General features: G+C 40.9%; 1 protein-coding gene and 1 long non-coding RNA gene across 2 annotated transcripts; one reads left to right on the top strand and one right to left on the bottom strand.

Annotated features, from left to right (window-relative positions):
• The first annotated feature begins 1,127 nt into the window (after positions 1-1,127).
• LOC118399195 (double-strand-break repair protein rad21 homolog A-like) lies at positions 1,128-13,614 on the top strand. Its single transcript, XM_035795071.2, has 14 exons — positions 1,128-1,366; positions 3,587-3,775; positions 5,709-5,838; positions 6,147-6,246; positions 6,425-6,531; positions 6,854-7,066; positions 7,318-7,437; positions 9,029-9,157; positions 9,424-9,647; positions 9,941-10,088; positions 10,400-10,545; positions 10,767-10,931; positions 11,227-11,310; positions 12,049-13,614. The coding sequence occupies exons 2-14, from the start codon at positions 3,632-3,634 to the stop codon at positions 12,238-12,240; spliced, it is 1,902 nt and encodes a 633-aa protein (XP_035650964.2). The 5' UTR covers positions 1,128-1,366; positions 3,587-3,631; the 3' UTR covers positions 12,241-13,614.
• LOC127909832 (uncharacterized) lies at positions 13,095-18,241 on the bottom strand. The gene is made up of 2 exons (XR_008072463.1): positions 18,032-18,241; positions 13,095-14,356 (listed from the first exon to the last, which is right to left on the bottom strand). It is a non-coding gene; the product is annotated as an uncharacterized LOC127909832 (long non-coding RNA).
• Positions 18,242-18,322: the final 81 nt, after the last annotated feature.

Here is an 18,322-nt window from a genome sequence, read left to right as displayed (position 1 = left end):
TGTGTTTGTCAATTCAGAACTTTATTTTTATTTGGATGGGGTAGGCCATCATCTTAAATAAGAATTTGTTCATAATGGACTTGCCTAGTTAAATAAAGGTTAAACAAAAATATGCCCCCTTTATTTATCCTACGCTTCTGACTTGGTGTACAAGGAGAATACTGTAAGAAAGGCCCATGTTCTGAATTGTGTCGCTGTACATTTCAAAAGTGCTGAACAAATAGTTATATTGACTACATCCGTCCTAGCTTGCTGTCTTAATCGAAATTGCGGATTGCCACTTACCCGCTCATCGTCCTCTTATGACATAGTTTGTACATCTCAATTGTCAGTAGAAACCATATTTGTTTAAGCAAGTCAGCCATATCAGCTATGTTTTTTTTTAAAGGAAGGTCAATTTTAAAGGTAAATTAGGCTTAATGAACTGTTTCGCTGCCAGATAAGGCTCTGCTATTAGCCAGGTGTAGCAGGATTCACTCCATGGTGCTGAAAAGAAAGCTCTGCTGTTAGAACAGCTTTATGTAGGGCTAAACAGTTAGTCACCGTTGTAGTGCAATTAATATATTGTTCAGTGGCTTTGCTGGCATGCATCTAAATACCATTTTAAAAAATGAGTTTTCCCCACCAAGATTTACATGCTAAAATCGGCAATGGCCACAGATGGACCAAGGAATGTAGACATGTGAAGCAACTGCATGGAGTTTCCACTACCTATCAAATATGGTAGAGAGAGGAAGTCCAGTGGCCAGGAGATGGACTTTGAGTGACATTCTGCAAATGTTCTCATCCGATTAAACATTTTATCTCAATACGGTTTTCTGTTCCCACAACTAGAATATGTTTTGAACAGAGTGGACTAAGTTTTGTAGACTTAATTATTTTCCAAAGTTTTAAAATATCGTTAGCTCGTGTTTTGTCTCTGCCTACCATGACTCATTTGTTCCGGTTGGAAACGACAGGGTTCGTTTGATCTTGGTTAAGATATATTTTTTTTAAATCGCTGTTGCCTGACCCCACCCGCTTACTTGAGTCGTCACTAGTAACCACAGCCACAAAGTCATAAACCCCGCCTATTTCAGAAATATATCTGATTAAAATGTGATTTAAAACCTAACCACATAGTAAGACCTAAACTCATTTTTGTTTTCATACATTTTTACAAAATATACAATTTTGACTTCGTGGCGGTAACTAGTAGAAACCGCTGACGGTCTTGTAAACATCCTGTGGATTTGAAAATAATCTTTGGGCGGGCGGAAGAAACTAAAAAGTCAGCGCCATTATGTTTGTTTTTAATGGGAGGAGGAGTGGAAAAAAGTTAACTACGGCCGCCAACAAAAAAAAAACTACAATTGGAGCGTAATTGGTGAGTTGTTTACATTTTAAATATATTTTCATGTACTGGAATGAAGCAACATTTTTTGCATGTTAGATTCCGATTTTGTAGACACGAACCAACAAAATCATATCAAAATACGCGCTCTGTTTTGGAAATGACAGGAGGCTGTTGATTACTGTACGTTGCACACAGTGTCACTGGTCGGTAACATTAGTTAGCATATTATGCTAACTACCTACCTTTTTATACTGTGGGTATTTAGCTACAGTACATTCACATTGGTTTATTAAACTGGAACGCTATACTGTACCAATATGTATCGAAATTAATTCGGATCACTGTGGCGTGCGCGTCTCCTGCAAAACCTCAAAAGATTGCTGGTTACCGTTAGCTAGTTGGGTCCGCGCCGAGGTCCCGGATCTTTTATTTTTCTTTATAATTCAAACTATTGGCTTCCTAACTAATTTAAGTAGGTACTCGAGTTTTTTTATTATCATTTTTGACAACTGAGCTAGTTGTCCATTGTTAATAAATGTTCCGATGTGTTTAAATACAGTATGTGGTTCAATTTACGAAAACCAGCTCTGTGCCAACCTACGCCCCCCTCCACATGGACGGTGTTAAATGAATGGGTATAATGCCAACCCAGAGATGGCGTTAGGGGGGCACCTATTTAGGATATATAAACAGGTGCATGATGAGTGTCTGATTAGGATGTTGTGCCCTGTAACATGTTATTCAAGAGTAAAGGATTATGCTTGAACTTTACCAAACTCTCCGACGTGAGTTATGCACATAAGAACAATATGCTACCAGTTCGACACTAGGACAAGGGTTAACATAAGATCGCCCCTGCGGTATGGGGACTATGTCCCCTAAGAGATGGACAATTATGTTCACTGGAATTAAAATGGTATGAAGTGCTCAAGCTAATTCTATATGAAAATGAAGATGTTAAGATAATAGGCATAATGCCAACCCAGCGATGGCGTCAGTGGGGCACCTATTTAGGCTATATAAACAGGTGCATCATGAATGTCTGATTAAAACAAACAGTACCGAGTCAAGATCAGGACAGCGCTCATATTGGGCCTCGGTCGCTAACGTAAACTCGTACATCGCCTTGGTCCGTACAATTGCCCTTATTTTAGCCCCCCAAAAACGTAATACTTCCAGATCAACTGTAATGTCAATACCATTGTAAAAGCACAATTTCTCCCCTTTCCAACGGAATGAATTACATGACCTAAACGCTGCCCGTTTCTGCATAATTCAAGCAGGCAATGAGCCCCGTCGGGACTTTAAAAAAATGGCGGGTGGGGAAGTGAAACTAATGCGTGGTAGTGAGAAGGAGAGATGTTGTGTGGGAAAATTGCTTTTTTTTCACTCGATCTGCCCAACTTATCACCTTATCGCCTCTAAAATGTAAATAAAACACTATAAAGAGTTTATATAATGTATCATTACATACCCGTTTGAAGGTTTGTGTCGAATTTGAATCGGGTTTTTAGGGCGGTGCTAAAGTGATCTTAGAAGTAAAACAGCAGCTTTGAGAATGATGATCGCATGCAATAACGACTAGGTATCCCCCCCTCCTTACCCCCATCACTGTCCATTTCTTGTTTTTAAAGGATGATAGAAGTGCTACACCTGGTGGAGAGAGATTGTAAGACATAAATAGTTGCTTTATGCGTGCTGTACGTTATGACATGACACGTCAAGATGTAACGGAGGGTCAGTTTTATCAACTTTTCTCCAAAACTATAGAGCCATTATCATGTCGATCAACGCTTGAATAGAAACCTAGTTCACACCCCCGATTTTGACGTCAACACAGTCGCTACAGTGCCATTAGTTTTCTTTGTAGCCTTGTTTGAATGTTGCGGTTGCGCACATTTGTATGAAATGGGGTGAGTTTACGTTAACTAGTTAGCTTGAGTAAAGAAATCACAAAATTATCCAATTGTTATTGGTTTAATTACTTAATTTAATTTCTTAGTATTCAATCATTGTTATTTGTTCATTTTATTAGCATTTATCCACAATGCACTTTCCTCATGCAATGTAGTGTGAGAGTTTTTTTGATCTGCCAGCAGAGAGGACTGATAACACTGTCAAATTGACTAATGCAAAGTGTAAATAAATCAAATGTGTTTCTCAAAGTTCAATCTTTCCTTATTCAATATGACCAACAAAGTGTATCACTTCTTGTGATTGGATGTTTTTTTCTAACCTTTGTCCCTGCAGGTTGGTGTCCCCCCCCTCACCCTTAGGTGAGAAGGTGCTGGGACAATGTTTTATGCTCACTTTGTCCTCAGCAAACGTGGGCCGCTGGCCAAGATCTGGCTGGCGGCCCACTGGGATAAGAAGCTCACCAAGGCTCATGTGTTTGAATGCAACCTGGAGAGCAGTGTGGAGAGCATCATCTGCCCCAAGGTAAACAAGTGATCATTGATACAGGGCTTCTATTATGTGTTTCAGTCATGTGTCTAGTCTCTATTAAAGTAATGCTGCCGTAAGGGTAGTGTTGTGTAAACCAGTAGACGAGGGTCAATTTTCAACTCGCTGGCTGTGGGTCAAGACCAGAGGTCGACCGATTAATCGTATTGGTCGATTAATTAGGGCCGATTTCAAGTTTTCATAACTATCGGTAATCTGCATTTTTGGACACCGATCATGGCCGATTACATTGCACTCCACGAGGAGACTGCGTGGCAGGCTGACTGACTACCTGTTATGAGAGTGCAGCAAGGATCCATGGTAAGGTGCTAGCTAGCATTTAACGTATCTTATAAAAACAATCTATCTTAACATAATCACTAGTTAACTACACATGGTTGATTATATTACTAGTTTAACTAGCTTGTCCTGCATTGCATATAATCAATGCGGTGCCTGTTAATTTATCATTGAATCACAGCCTACTTCGCCAAACGGGTGATTTAACAATCGCATTCGCGAAAAAAGCACTGTAGTTGCACCAATGTGTACCTAACCATAAACACCAATGCCGTTCTTAAAACCGATACACAAGTATATATTTTTAAACCTGCATATTTAGCTAATATTGCCTGCTAACATGAATTTCTTTTAACTAGGAAAATTGTGTCACTTCTCTTGCGTTCTGTGCAACAGAGTCAGGGTATATAGAGCAGTTTGGGCCGCCTGGCTCGTTGCGAACTGTGTGAAGACCGTTTCTTAACAAAGACAGCCAACTTTGTCAAACGGGGGATGATTTAACAAAAGCACATTTGCGAAGAAAGCCCAATCGTTGCAGGAATGTACCTAACCATAAACGCCTTTCTTAAGATCAATACACAGAAGTATATATTTTAAACCTGCATATTTAGTTAAAATAAATTCATGTTAGCAGGCAATATTAAACTAGGGAAATTGTCACTTCTCTTTCATTCATTGCACGCAGAGTCAGGGTATATTCAACAGTTTGGGCCGCCTGGCTCGTTACGAAATAATTTGCCAGAATTTTACATAATTCTGACAACATTGAAGGTTGTGCAATGTAACAGCAATATTTAGACTTATGGATGCCACCCGTTAGATAAAATACGGAACGGTTCCGTATTTCACTGAAAGAATAAACGTTTTGTTTTCGAAATGTTTTCGAAATGACAGTTTCCAGATTTGACCATATTAATGACCTAAGGCTCGTATTTGTGTGTGTTATTATAATTAAGTCTATGATTTGATAGAGCAGTCTGACTGAGCGCTGGTAGGCAGCAGCAGGCTCGTAAGCATTCATTCAAACAGCACTTTGCTGTGTTTGCCAGCAGCTCTTCGCAATGCTTCAAGTTTATGTTTATGACTTCAAGCCTATCAACTCCCGATATTAGGCTGGCAATACTAAAGTACCTATTAGAACATCCAATAGTCAAAGGTATATGAAATACAAATGGTATAGAGAGAAGTAGTCCTATCACTACAACCTAAAACTTCTTAACTGGGATTATTATTATTATTAATATTGAAGACTCATGTTAAAAGGTTTCATATGTTCTGAGCAAGGAACTTAAACGTTAGCTTTTCTACTTTCTTCTCCAACACTTTGTTTTTGCATTATTTAAACCAAATTGAACATTTTCATTATTTATTTGAGACTAAATAGATTTTTATTGATGTATTATATTAAGTAAAAATAAGTGTTGTGATTGTTAGATATCGGTATCGTCTTTTTTTGGTCCTCCAATAATCGGTATCTGTGTTGAAAAATCATGATCGGTCGACCTCTAGTCAAGCCTTGGCGGATGAGCATACTAGAGTTGTAGATGCTGATTTGAAGTGAATTTAATTATCTCGCCGTGGGGGGTGTATTTCTGGACACAGTGTTCTTTCTTATTCTTTAATTGTCCAGGTGAAAATGGCCCTGCGTACATCAGGTCATCTGCTCCTGGGGGTGGTAAGGATCTACAACAGGAAAGCCAAGTACTTGTTGGCTGACTGTAATGAGGCATTCATTAAGATCAAGATGGCCTTCAGACCAGGTAATGTATTGTCTAGGGGGCTTGACTGGTCCAACATATTCTTATTTTTTTTTTTACATTCAAGACTCTGAGTTACAGTTTGGCTCAACCTCCATCTCATTTAAATCTTAATTTTTCTGTTTATATTTGGCATTTTCATACACTGTTGAATGAACTGAAATTGGGGGCTCCTGAAAGAGTCCCAATATGAAACTTGTAAGAGGCACACTGGGCTGCTAGACTGTACTGACATTGTAGGACGATGTTATGGCTGTGTATTATGTGGGTCTGTGCTAGCCTGACCCCTGCCTCCATCCCTGCCCTCTCAGGTGTGGTGGATCTGCCAGAGGAGAACAGAGAAGCTGCCTACAACGCCATTACCATGCCAGAAGAGTTCCACGACTTCGACCAGCCACTACCAGACCTAGAGTGAGTCCTGCATGTCATCAAAGGAAATTTGTTTTTGAGATTTTGCATGTAGCATCGACGAGTTCTCTGTCTCCATTGATGTATATGTTCTGTATGCTCTTACGAGTATTGATTTGCTTGTATCAAGTGCATTAGATGTTCCTTCATTCGGTGTTAGTGATTTATGTTGTCTTTGCAGCGATATCGATGTCACCAAGCAATTCACATTGAACCAGAGTCGAGTGGAAGAGATCACCATGAGGGAGGAGGTGGGCAACCTGAGCCTGCTGCAGGAGAATGACTTCGGTACATAGCAGGCCTCCTAGGCCAATCCTTTCACCACCCCACTCCTCAAACTAAACCTTGGCTGCATCTCAATAGTCTGTAGTGGCTTCCTTTCTTCAACTCCTTCACCTCATCTGCACTGATCTGGATAGGTGATAGCAAATGCTTGGTAGTGGTCTACCATGTTTTTACCGTGGTTTCATATCCAGGCAGATGCTTGAAATGCACCCATACTCCAGCCTATCGCCTCCCTTCCTAGTGCGACAAACACCGCCACTCATTACCACTGTATGTGCACTTGCAAAAATGCATTCTAAACATACTCGATGTTCTCCCCCTTCAGCTGACTTTGGAATGGACGACCGGGAGATGATGCGTGAGGAGAATGCCTTCGAGGTGGACATCATCCACGGGGCGTCAGCCTCTAACCTGCTCCTAGACCCAGAGACCTCGGTTGCCCAGATCCCAGACAACTCTAACCACCTGGAATACGACGACCAGTACAAAGATGACTTCGGAGAGGACCCCATGGCTGAGAGCGAGGGAGGCATGCTGGGTAAGAAGGAAGGATATCCTGGGTTGTGATATGTCAAAATTATGTTACAAGCTTTTCTTTCCTTGTCTCTTGTGTGTGTCCCAATAATATATCCTTCCTCCTGAAGTGTGCCCAGGTGTGGGAGGAAGGAGATGTAATTGGGACTAATGTGGCCAATTAATTGTTTACATTAATGAATGTGTCTGGTGTAAAAACACTGTTTGCTAAGGTTTTAACTCCTGCTGAGCATTGCCACTCCTGTCTGTCTCTAGTTGACAAGCTCCTCAGTAACGAGGATGGGGATGGCATTTTCGACGACCCTCCCGTCATCACCGAGAGCGTGCTGAGACTGCAGGACCACGATGACGAAGATGACTTTGATGCCCTCTCACGTGAGTTGCAACACTTACCATTTGCTGTTCCCAAAAGTGACTTTAAATTTTCAAGCTGCAATATGTAATGTTTTCAAATGGACATAGAAATGTGTGTTACAGCTGTCGTTCTCATTGAAAGCAAGTCTAAGAAGTGGTGGATATATTCTATGTGCGCTATTTCTATGCTTTCTGTACATACATTTCATACACCAGCTTCATTTACATTTACATTTAAGTCATTTAGCAGACGCTCTTATCCAGAGCGACTTACAACAGCTAAAAACACTTTGTGGTTATGGAAAATATATTTCACACCGATATTTAGATGGTACAAAAAGGTCACCAACCTTTTTTGAGTCAAGATAACTTTGTGTCAAACTGCAAGCTGAGATCTACTGTTCAGATTTTTTAAAACATGACTTAAAAAATGTGAGCCTATGCAACATTAACCTATTAAAAACAGTACTGTTGTAATGAGGTTTGTGCAGTAGGCTATAGGCCCAAAACATCATTGCATATGGTCTTTGCTTGTCTTGCCAATGCATTGTTCTTCTCAGAATAATTTTTGAGGTAGGCTATATGATCAGTTGTTGTATTACTTGTGATGCACAGCTGAGTGTGCATACATTTTTATAAGCTAATTATTTTACTGGGCTGATGAAGCCTGCATCAGATGGTCTGTCTCGGCAAAGGGTGCAGACAGGGTCCGCCTCTCATCGTCCCTCCACTGACACTGAAAAAAAAAAAAAAAAATAATAAATATATATATACACACCTGATGAAAAGTTTGGGGTCATAGAAATGCTTTGTTTTTGAAAGAAAATCATTTTTTGTCCATTTTAAAATAACTTCAAATTGATCAGAAATAAGAGATATTGTCTGTTCTAAATGACTTAAATGTAATGTAAATGTGATTTTTAAATTGAATATCTACATGGGTATATAATCTGATGAAAAGTTTGGGGTCACTTAGAAATTGTTTGTCTTTGTTTCTGGCCATTTTGAGCCTGTAATCGAACCCACCAATGCTGATGCTCCAGATACTCAACTAGTCCAAAGAAGGCCAGTTTTATTGCTTCTTTAATCAGGACAACAGTTTTCAGCTGTGCTAACATAATTGCAAAAGGGTTGTCTAATGATCAATTAGCCTTTTAAAATGATAAGCTAACACAATGTGCCATTGGAACACAGGAGTGATGGTTGCTTTTATAAATCTGCCGTTTCCAGCTACAATAGTCATTTGCAACATTAACCATGTCTACACTGTATTTCTGATCAATTTGATGTTATTGTAATGGAGGGAAAAAGTGCTTTTCTTTCAAAAACAAGGACATTTCTGAGTGACCCCGAACTTTTGAACGGTAGTGTACATATAAAAAAGACCCACTCCGCTAAAAATAACACAAGCCTATCAATACACTTTCCTACGCATTCATTACCGCTGCAGTGCTGGTTGTAGGTAGAATGTGGCTTTTTTTATGGCTTGTAAGTTTTGACTAGAAAGTGTTGACAGTGCTGAGTAAAACTTAAACATGAACTTACTCATAAAAACAGTCTCCTCCCCCTCATCTACTTTCTTATGTTTTGTACACTGTGTGTGTGTGTGCAGCGGGAGGTCCAGACAGCCCAGACTCAGGCCCAGCGGAGCTCCTGTCCGCCATGCAGGACCAGACAGAGCAGACCACGCTGGTACACAACGAGGAGGAGGCCTTCGCCCTGGAGCCCATCGACATCACAGGTCTGCGCACAACCTCAATAAATATTGATATTCATGTTCTATTATAACAAACCCGTACTGTTATGTCTGTCACTACATCAGATAGGCCTGTGCCATAACATACTCAATTAGTAGCATCACTGTTCTTCTTTGAGTTTAGCAGCACTCGAGACATTTAACACTTTGAGGTCTGCTCGTCTTTCAAGGCATCCTTTTCACCCTGGATCCTACTTCTTCCACCAAATGTCAATATTCACTTAAGTTATCTTTCTCTTTACAACTCACAGTGAAGGAAACAAAAGCCAAGAGGAAGAGGAAGCTAATTGTGGACAACCTGAAGGAGCTGGACAGCAAGACCATCCGTGCCCAGCTCAGCGACTACTCTGACATCGTCACCACGCTGGACCTTGCGCCGCCCACCAAGAAGCTGATGATGTGGAAAGAGACTGGAGGCGTGGAGAAGCTCTTCTCCCTGCCAGCACAGCCCCTCTGGAACAGCAGGGTTCTCAAGGTAACCCAGCAACTGGTCTGGTAGTTAGACAAACAAGGGCTGTTTACTGTGTTATTGTTCTCAATCCAGCACCTGGAAATGGCTTTCTGGTTTCCCCCCAGATGTGTGCATGTTTCATTAGAGCTTTTCTAGATATGTTTCTATTCTCAACAATTAGTTTGAGGTCAATGTAGCCACTACTTTTAGGGGCTTGTGCATGTTGTTGCTACCTCGCCTCTTCATTTCTTCAGCACTGACTCTATCCTCTCTCCCTCTTTCTCCCCCTCTCACTCTCTGTCCCTTTCTTTCTGTAGATGTTCACCCGCACCCTGACCCCCCTGGTGCCAGATGAAATGAGGAAGAGGAGGAAGGGAGGTGAGGCAGACAGCCTGGATGAGTTCCTAAAGGACTTGGAGAATCCTGAGGTGCCCAGAGAGGAGGCTATGCAGAGGGACATCATCGGTGAGATACTCCATTCAGTTAACGCACTACTGAATGGCAACAGTTCAATCCTCTACATTGGATGCCATTATAGGCTAGAGGGCCAACTCTCATCATGGATATAATATCAAGATATAGGATACTATTCAGAGTAGACACATGGATAAATTCAAAGTAGTAGACACATTCAAAGTTGTAGACTTGGGTAGAGACCTACGCCCAATCTGACACAAGCACCTACCTCATCCATAACAGTCATGTACTTGTACTCAATTGCCCTTGTTTGGTATAGTTTTTAATGTTCTTTCTGTGTGTAATTGTATGTGCTCCAGACCAGACCATCCTGGAGGAGCCCAGTGTGCTGCAGGCATCAACCATGGAGGGCAGCAGGACCACCCTGGACGAGTCAGTCATGCCCCTACCCTCCTCCACGCACGGCCAGAAACGCAAGGCACAGGACACAGAGCCAGGCTTGCCCGTAAATGCCTTGTTGCTCCTCTTAGGCCGTTTAACCATGGCTAGGGAAACTTTAAAGACAGTTTGTCAAGCATACAAGGCTTTTGGGATTTGATATTGTATGTAATGAGAGATCTCATTAGTGTTTTTTGATAGTAGAAGTTTGACCTGCTTTTACCTTTTTGCCCATACTCAACCCCCTACTCAATCACTCACTTAAACATGCTTCCTCTCTCCATCCAGATGGGTACTCTGGAACAGGCCACCAACCATTCAGGCGTGTCCCAGCAGTTGGACATAACAGTGTCGCTGCCCCCCGAGGACAGCACCAACCTCAGCCAGTTCCCCGAGCTCGACCTGATAGAGGAGAAGAAGGACAAGAAGGACGGAGAGGACGGCTCAGACGAGGTGAGATAGACACAAAGATTTTCCAGAGGTCACCGCCAACCCTGGTCCTGGAGAGCTACAGGGTGTGCAAGCTCGTGTTCCAAGCACTAAACAGCTGATGGGATTGCGTGCGCTAGTATAGGGCTGGAGGAATAGCCTGGAAACTGGCTTTCTTGGGACCATGGCTGGTGATCACTGACCTATTCTGTCTTATGTTCCTTTGGAAGCTAAATATGTAGGCCTACTTCCGGTCTTGTGTTGCTTGTACATTGGCTAATGTGTATGTAGAGTTAATGTTATGTGTGTTCAATGACAGGATGAGGAGGGTCAGGCCGGTGACCAGGACCGAGAGGAGAGGAGGTGGAACAAGAGAACCCAGCAGATGCTCCACGGCCTGCAGGTATGTCATAGGAGAGCTTTTACGAGAGAACTTGACTAAACGTTGTGACACACCAAGTGAACAACCCCTACATTACTAACCAGATCCAGGTCTTACGCTATGCCCAAACCGGACGCCATTGTGCACAAATTGATTTTGTCCCCCCACACCAAGCGCGATAACAACACGCATGTTGAAATATCAAAAACTCTGAACCAATTATATTAATTTGGGAACAGGTCAAAAAGCTTTATACATTTATGGCAATTTAGCTAGCTAGCTTGCAGTTGCTAGCTAATTTGTCCTATTTAGCTAGCTTGCTGTTGCTAGCTTATTTGTCCTGGGATTTTACCTGAAATGCACAAGATCCTCTACTCCGACAATTAATCCAAACATAAAAGGGTCAAACTAATCGTTTCTAGTCATCTCTCCTCCTTCCAGGCTTCTTTTTCGTCTTTGGACTTTATGGCGATTGGCAGTTAACTTTCATACGGTGCATTACTACAACCGACCTCAGTTCATCTTTCAATCACCCACATGGGTATATGCTTCTAAAAAACAATGGGGAGAGGCAGGATTTACAGCGCTTTCTGTGTCACAAATTCAATCAACTTCCATTTTATCGACTGGCAATGCAGATGCTCACGAGCAGTGCGGATGCAATGATTGAGAAACATGTGTCAATTTATTTTTGCCATGCACGTGACCGGTGTGGTCAGCATGTTAGCTGTGACCTAACAGTTCTCTCCCTCCCTTCAGAGGGTGATGGCCAAGACAGGAGCCCAGCAAATTAGCCTGCTGGATTTGTGCAGGAACAACAACAAGAAGCAGGCTGCCGCCAAGTTCTACAGTTTCCTGGTTCTGAAAAAGCAGCAGGCGGTGGAGCTCAACCAGACCGAGCCATACAGCGACATCATCGCCACCCCCGGAGCCCGCTTCCACCTCATCTAGAGACTCAACACTGGCTGCTTTTACTCTGAAACGTTTATTTTTTTTATCCTCTTACCTATGTGTTTTTGTCTTTCTTGAGATAAGAATGTTTTTTAAAGGTCAAGTGTTGGGGATGAGGTCTCTGAATCATGAATTGTGGGATTGTAATTCTGTGTATTTTGGGCTTTTGTTATCCAATGAAAGCGCTTTGTGTTTTGCTAGAATGTGAGAGTGTTAATCCAATCATGTTGCTTTCCAAGGTTCTATTTCTCTCCCATTAAAAAATAGTTAAGTTTTATACCCTTTAGCTAAAAGGAGCATGTAGTATTGAGCAAGTTTCTGAAACACTCGACTGAATTGCATCCACCAGCAATCTTATTTTGAAGACCAATAGTATTTTAGTAGCTTCAAGCATTCCAATGGGGTTGTTCTTAATTCTGCTTTTACAGTCCTTGACTGTAATTTGTTTTTATATCGGCAGACATTTAGGTCTCCATTATTGTTGGATTTGAGAATGGGCTCCAGAGTGGCGCAAGGCACTGCATCTCAGTGCAAGAGGCGTCACTACAGTCCCTGGCTCGAATCCAAGCTGTATCACACCCGGCTGCGATTGGGAATCCCATAGGGCGGCGCACAATTGGCCCAGCATCGGCCGTCATTGTAAAGAAGAATTTGTTAACGTACTTGCCTAATTACAGGTTTAAATCATGTAGATTTTTTAAGATAAACTCTCTACCCTCATTGCCTTCTCCAGTTTCAAATATTTTTTATTCCAAGTAATTCCTCTTGAATTGCATTTTACGGTATTACTTGAATAATTCCCTTTTAAGTCACATACTGTGTCAATGAAAATACTTGTATCAATTATCTATGTTAAATGGTTTGACCAGAATAAGACTTTTTTTCACATCAGATATTTTAAGCTATTTAACAAAATCTAAATTTCAATTGTGTCCAGAAATGACATTTCATTCATCAACTCTTTGATGCAGCTCAATGTCAAGTAATCTCTGGCAACTAGAGAAACTTTTATTTGGTATTAATCATCTAAAAGATAGTTGCTGCAATGATAACTACTGGGAAGTCTTAATTCACTTATGTGCTTAGGTGTTGTGAGAGTCATTCTTCGATAGCTTGAATACGATATTGCTCATCTTATGGTTCATAGCTACAAATGCATTGTTTTGATACCCACTAACTTCTGAAATTGTATATCATGTAATGTTTCAGCTCATCCCTTTAACTCTGCACCGGTAAACTTGCATTCTCCTTTTTGTATAAAACCCAAAATGACACCTTGTAGATACTGTTGCTGAAGTGTATTATGTATTATGCCTGTAGTCCTGAGGCCCAGCAACTTGTTACTTTTTTAATAAAATGAATACTGTTTCAACAGTTCATGTCAATGAATCCTTTTCATAGCTGGTTCATTGAGCCAGTGAATTGGATGTAATTGCTATGGACTTACTATAATGACTTAGATCAATACCTTCTGATGTTCAACAAACAAGATTGAACTGTTTTAAGAATACATTTTTTAGAAGCATGCTGACATGGCTGTGTGCTTCTGCAAAATATGTTCTCCAGACATTGAATTGGGATACCTTTAAACTGGCAAATAGAGGAGCAAATTGGTTTAGTAGAGATTATCTATGTGTATATATATATATATATAAAAAATATTTATTTCTTATATTCAGTTCAATTTTTGGGGAGGGAAAAACATTGGTTATATCCTGCCCTCAAAACATACATCTCTTCCTACCACTAGGGGTTTGGGGTTGGTTTTAGGGATGGACCCTCCCCTCCCTCTGACTTGCGACTTTCCTTTGCCGACTCTTCTTTTTACCCTCAGTCTTAAGCAGCTGTGGCTGTGTCTGTTTTTTCTTCTTCAGGCAGGTTGGGGTTGGAGATTTTCCTCTTACGCTTCTTGCCCTGGTGCTCTCCATCCTGCCCAATCCCCTGCACCTCCTTCAGGTTGTTGATGCTCTGCTGCTGGGGTGACCATCTCTCTCAGAGCCACAGCCTGCACATGGTTCACAGAGCATAGGCTGGGCTTGTCCAACACTATGGTGTTGAGGATGATATACAGGAGTGGCACGCCTGGGATCTTCAGGCCTGATGTCACCTCTTGGTCCTGAAATGTAAACATTAGACAGGAAGAGGTGACTCAATGCATCTGGTATAAACTGGATGCATGCAGCTAGATAGGGGGCACTATTGGTTGTTGATGCTGACGAGACAAGTGTCTAGCACAAGGATAATCAACAATTTTTTCTTGAGCGGTTGGAACATAATTACAAATCATTTATAGACTGCAAATAGACCACAAAAAGCCCAAACAGAATATTAGACTAAAACAATAACTTTAATCCTTGCTTACATGAGTCTCTCCTATACGTTGGAACAGATTTTCAAAATGAAAATGACTTGTTCAAAACTTGGGGGGCCAAATAAAACCACCCGGGGAGCAAATTCAGCCCGCAAGTTGGGGAACCCTGGTCTAGGACATTGGCCGTGTTCCGCTGCTCAAGCGTTGCTGACGCATACCAGGTCTCAACGCCTGGCATGTGTCAGCAATGCAATGATATGGGCAGTGACCATGTAACACTTTTACAACATACAGAAAGAAGTGTGCTGGTTATCAAGGGGCAAAATGTTGACACATTTTTTAAAAATTGAGAAATTAGTTTAAAGTTTTCTTTACTGACCATAATTTTCACTTGTCTGACCGCTTGCATGATGACGAGTTTCTCACACAACTGGCCTATCTGGGTGATGTTTTTTCTCACCTGAATGATCTGAATCTAGGATTACAGGGACTCTCCGCAACTATATTCAATGTGTGGGACAAAATTGAGGCTATGATTAAGAAGTTGGAGCTCTTCACTGTCTGCATTAACAAGGACAACACACAAGTCTTTCCATCATTGCATGATTTTTGTTGTGTGCAAATGAACTGAAGTTTATGGACATGGTCAAATGTGATATAGTGAAGCACCTGAGTGAGTTGGGTGCGCAACTACGTAGGTATTTTCTCGAGCCACTGCCAGATTTCTGGATTGGGCTGCGCTCAAAGTATCCTGCCTTGGCAAATCGAGCTGATGCCTTTTCAAATCACATTCCTATGTGAGAGTGGATTCTCGGCCCTCATTAGCATGAAAACTAAATACAAGCACAGACTGTGTGTGGAAAATGATTTAAGACTGAGACTCTCACCCAACATTGCAGAGTTATGTGCATCTTTTCAAGCACACCCTTCTCATTAACCTGTGGTGAGTTATTCACAATTTTGGACGAACGAGTAAGGTTTTATATGTAAGATGGTGAAATAAAGAGCAAAACTATTGATTATTAATATATTATTACTTGTGTCCTGGACCTACAAAAGCTCTTTGTCACTTCCCACGAGCCGGGTTGTGACAAAACCTCACTCATTCTTATGTTGAATAAATGTATCGTATAGTGTGTGTGCTTACAATGATGGTAAAAAGCAACATTTGAGAGTACGCTGACCCTGGTGCTAGAGGGGGTTTGCAGCTGGAGGTTGAATGTTTGAAGGGTTACGGGACTATAAAAAGTTTGGGAACCACTGGTGTAGGAGAAGTGGAATTTAGATAGCATCCATTTCGTCGGCAATAACAAAGGCGAATGCCATTGTCTGCCATTGTCGCATTTCATAGAAACAGCAGAAGTTGTCTGCCTTTTTACATTATATTCTTTATTTCTTTTTTCTTTGTTAAATTTAGGGGGTAGACCAGCATTGTTGTGGAAATGTTCACTCAATCACATTTCTCAGATACCGGAACTTGTGAATTAAAATGTACTTTATATAAAGTAACAAGCCGAGCTGGCCCATGGACCATCTGCCGGACTCAGTCTCAGTCCGCTCTTTTTATACAGTTTCATGCTTATACAAGTTTCATAGTCCCTCTACTTTATGCTAATAACCATATCCCCTCGGCTTTACTCCACCATTGTTTCCAAATCTAAGTTATTTCCTCTAGGCGGGGTTTCACCTTCCTAGTTCCTTGGATCAATTATATTGATGGCGCACCTATACATTATTTCCAGAAAATAATAAGTACAGATTACTATAGGCAATTCTAAGATTGCTACATGCCATTATCGGACTATAATATTACTACGGGCCATTCTAGGATTAAGTACAGATAACTATAGGCCATTATAGAATTATACAAATAAATACACTTAATCCCAGGATTACACATAGTGTCTTTGCTTACTCCCTTTCGTGCTATTTAGTCTTTTAACAAGAAGCACATTCTCTTAACAGAAAACACCCATTGATTTAATATTGCAGATCGATTGTCGCTTCCATCAATGTAATTGTCTGCATCACTTCCAATCCCCCATATATTTTTATGCAAATATAAATATATCTATATATACATACATACATATCTTTAAAAATATATATATATTTCCTTTATTACCCTACAACACTTACCCCCAATTGGAGCAAACTAGTGAACAACAACACTTAGGCCTGTATTTCCAGCTTATACATGCTATATACATTTTATGAACACAGTCTATTTTACAATAGTTTTATTTTGTTTGTTTTTAAGTCTTGTCCTTCCTCCACCCTCAACCTCTCCCATACATGTATGATGTCCCTCCGGTTTGATTTCTATTTGCTATATCTTTCAAACAGTGCTCTTTCAAAAAAGTTCTTAACCTATATACGTATTACGGGCACAGCATGTTTTATATGAGTTATCTTGTTGTTATTAGTCGTTATTAGTCCCAACCTTCACCTGTTAACACCATCCATATTGGATTTGTATTTGCCATATATTTTTCAACTGTGCTGTGATGTTTCACAAAAGTTCTGAACCTTTCTATTCTAATTATTATATTATTGATCGATTGACTATGACTTTTTTAGATCGCCCAGTAGTGCTATCTGCAGGGTTAACTGCAGGTAAATATTGCAATTCTTCAGCCATTCCTGGACCTGTGACCAAAACAAAGCTACATGTGGACTGTACCAAAACAAAACAAATGAAGTTGTCCGACTTACTGTCGGTGCATATGTAGGCTACTTCCCCCGACTTTCGTCTACAGTCGGCTACTTTCTCCTTACCACTCAAACGCGCCAGTGTCTGTCTCCCGCTTCTCAAGTACTGAGGTCCCGCAATTGTGTGGGAAGTACCTGGGCTTAGTTGGTGCTTTCAAGACAACTGAGATCTCGAAAAAAAACGAGGTCAAATCATGACGTCAGTGATTTTCTGGCCGAAAAGTCAAAGCTCGAGAAAGATGCACAAGACTCAGACTCGTCCTCTGGCTTCAAAACATTAAGTACAACTCTAGTGGTAGTTAAACTGTAGATCTCGTCTGTAGCTGTAGGCTATTCCATCTAGTCACAAACTTTAAAGGTCATGAACAGTGAAAATCATGTTTTTCATGAAATTGGATGATATTTGGACGAAACCAGATTAAAGTATGATGATCAAAGTATGAAAAATACTGTTGCTTCTACATTTTTAAAGTTTGATCATAAAGTTACTGGTCCTCTCCATATTAAACATTTGGATACATTTTTAAGAGTAAAGGGTGACATCACCCTAACTCTCATTTTAATACACCAATGGTAACATGATGATATTCTCTTACTTAATTTTAATAAGTACTGCCTTGAAACCTTGAAACATCGGAGAAGGTGTTTGCAAAAAAATGGATGTAGGGTGTCGGCAAATATAATAAAACGTTTACACTATTCATCTATGGCAAAGATACTGATATATTTCTCCTTTCTAGGGGCTCCCAAGAGGCGTCACTGCAGTACCTTGTTCGAATCCAGGCTGCATCACATCCGGCCGTGAATGGGCGTCCCACAGGGCGGCACAATTGGCCCAGCGTCGTCCGAGTTTGGCCTGTGTAGACCGTCATTGTAAATAAGAATTTGTTCTTAACTGACTTGCCTAGTTAAATAAAATAAAAATGTGTCTGGCTAGCTAGGTCTTCAACTAGCAAGGACCAAACGGGAAAGGGGTCGTTTATTACAATAATGCAGTTGGTATGTCAACACATCAGTCAGCACTTCTGTGAATCGCATCACAAGAGACATGCCAAATGG

Source organism: Oncorhynchus keta, chromosome 20 (genome assembly GCF_023373465.1).
Source record: "Oncorhynchus keta strain PuntledgeMale-10-30-2019 chromosome 20, Oket_V2, whole genome shotgun sequence".
NCBI lineage: Eukaryota > Metazoa > Chordata > Actinopteri > Salmoniformes > Salmonidae > Oncorhynchus > Oncorhynchus keta.
Note: the sequence above shows the minus strand (reverse complement) of the source record. Positions and strands in the feature narration are given on the sequence as shown.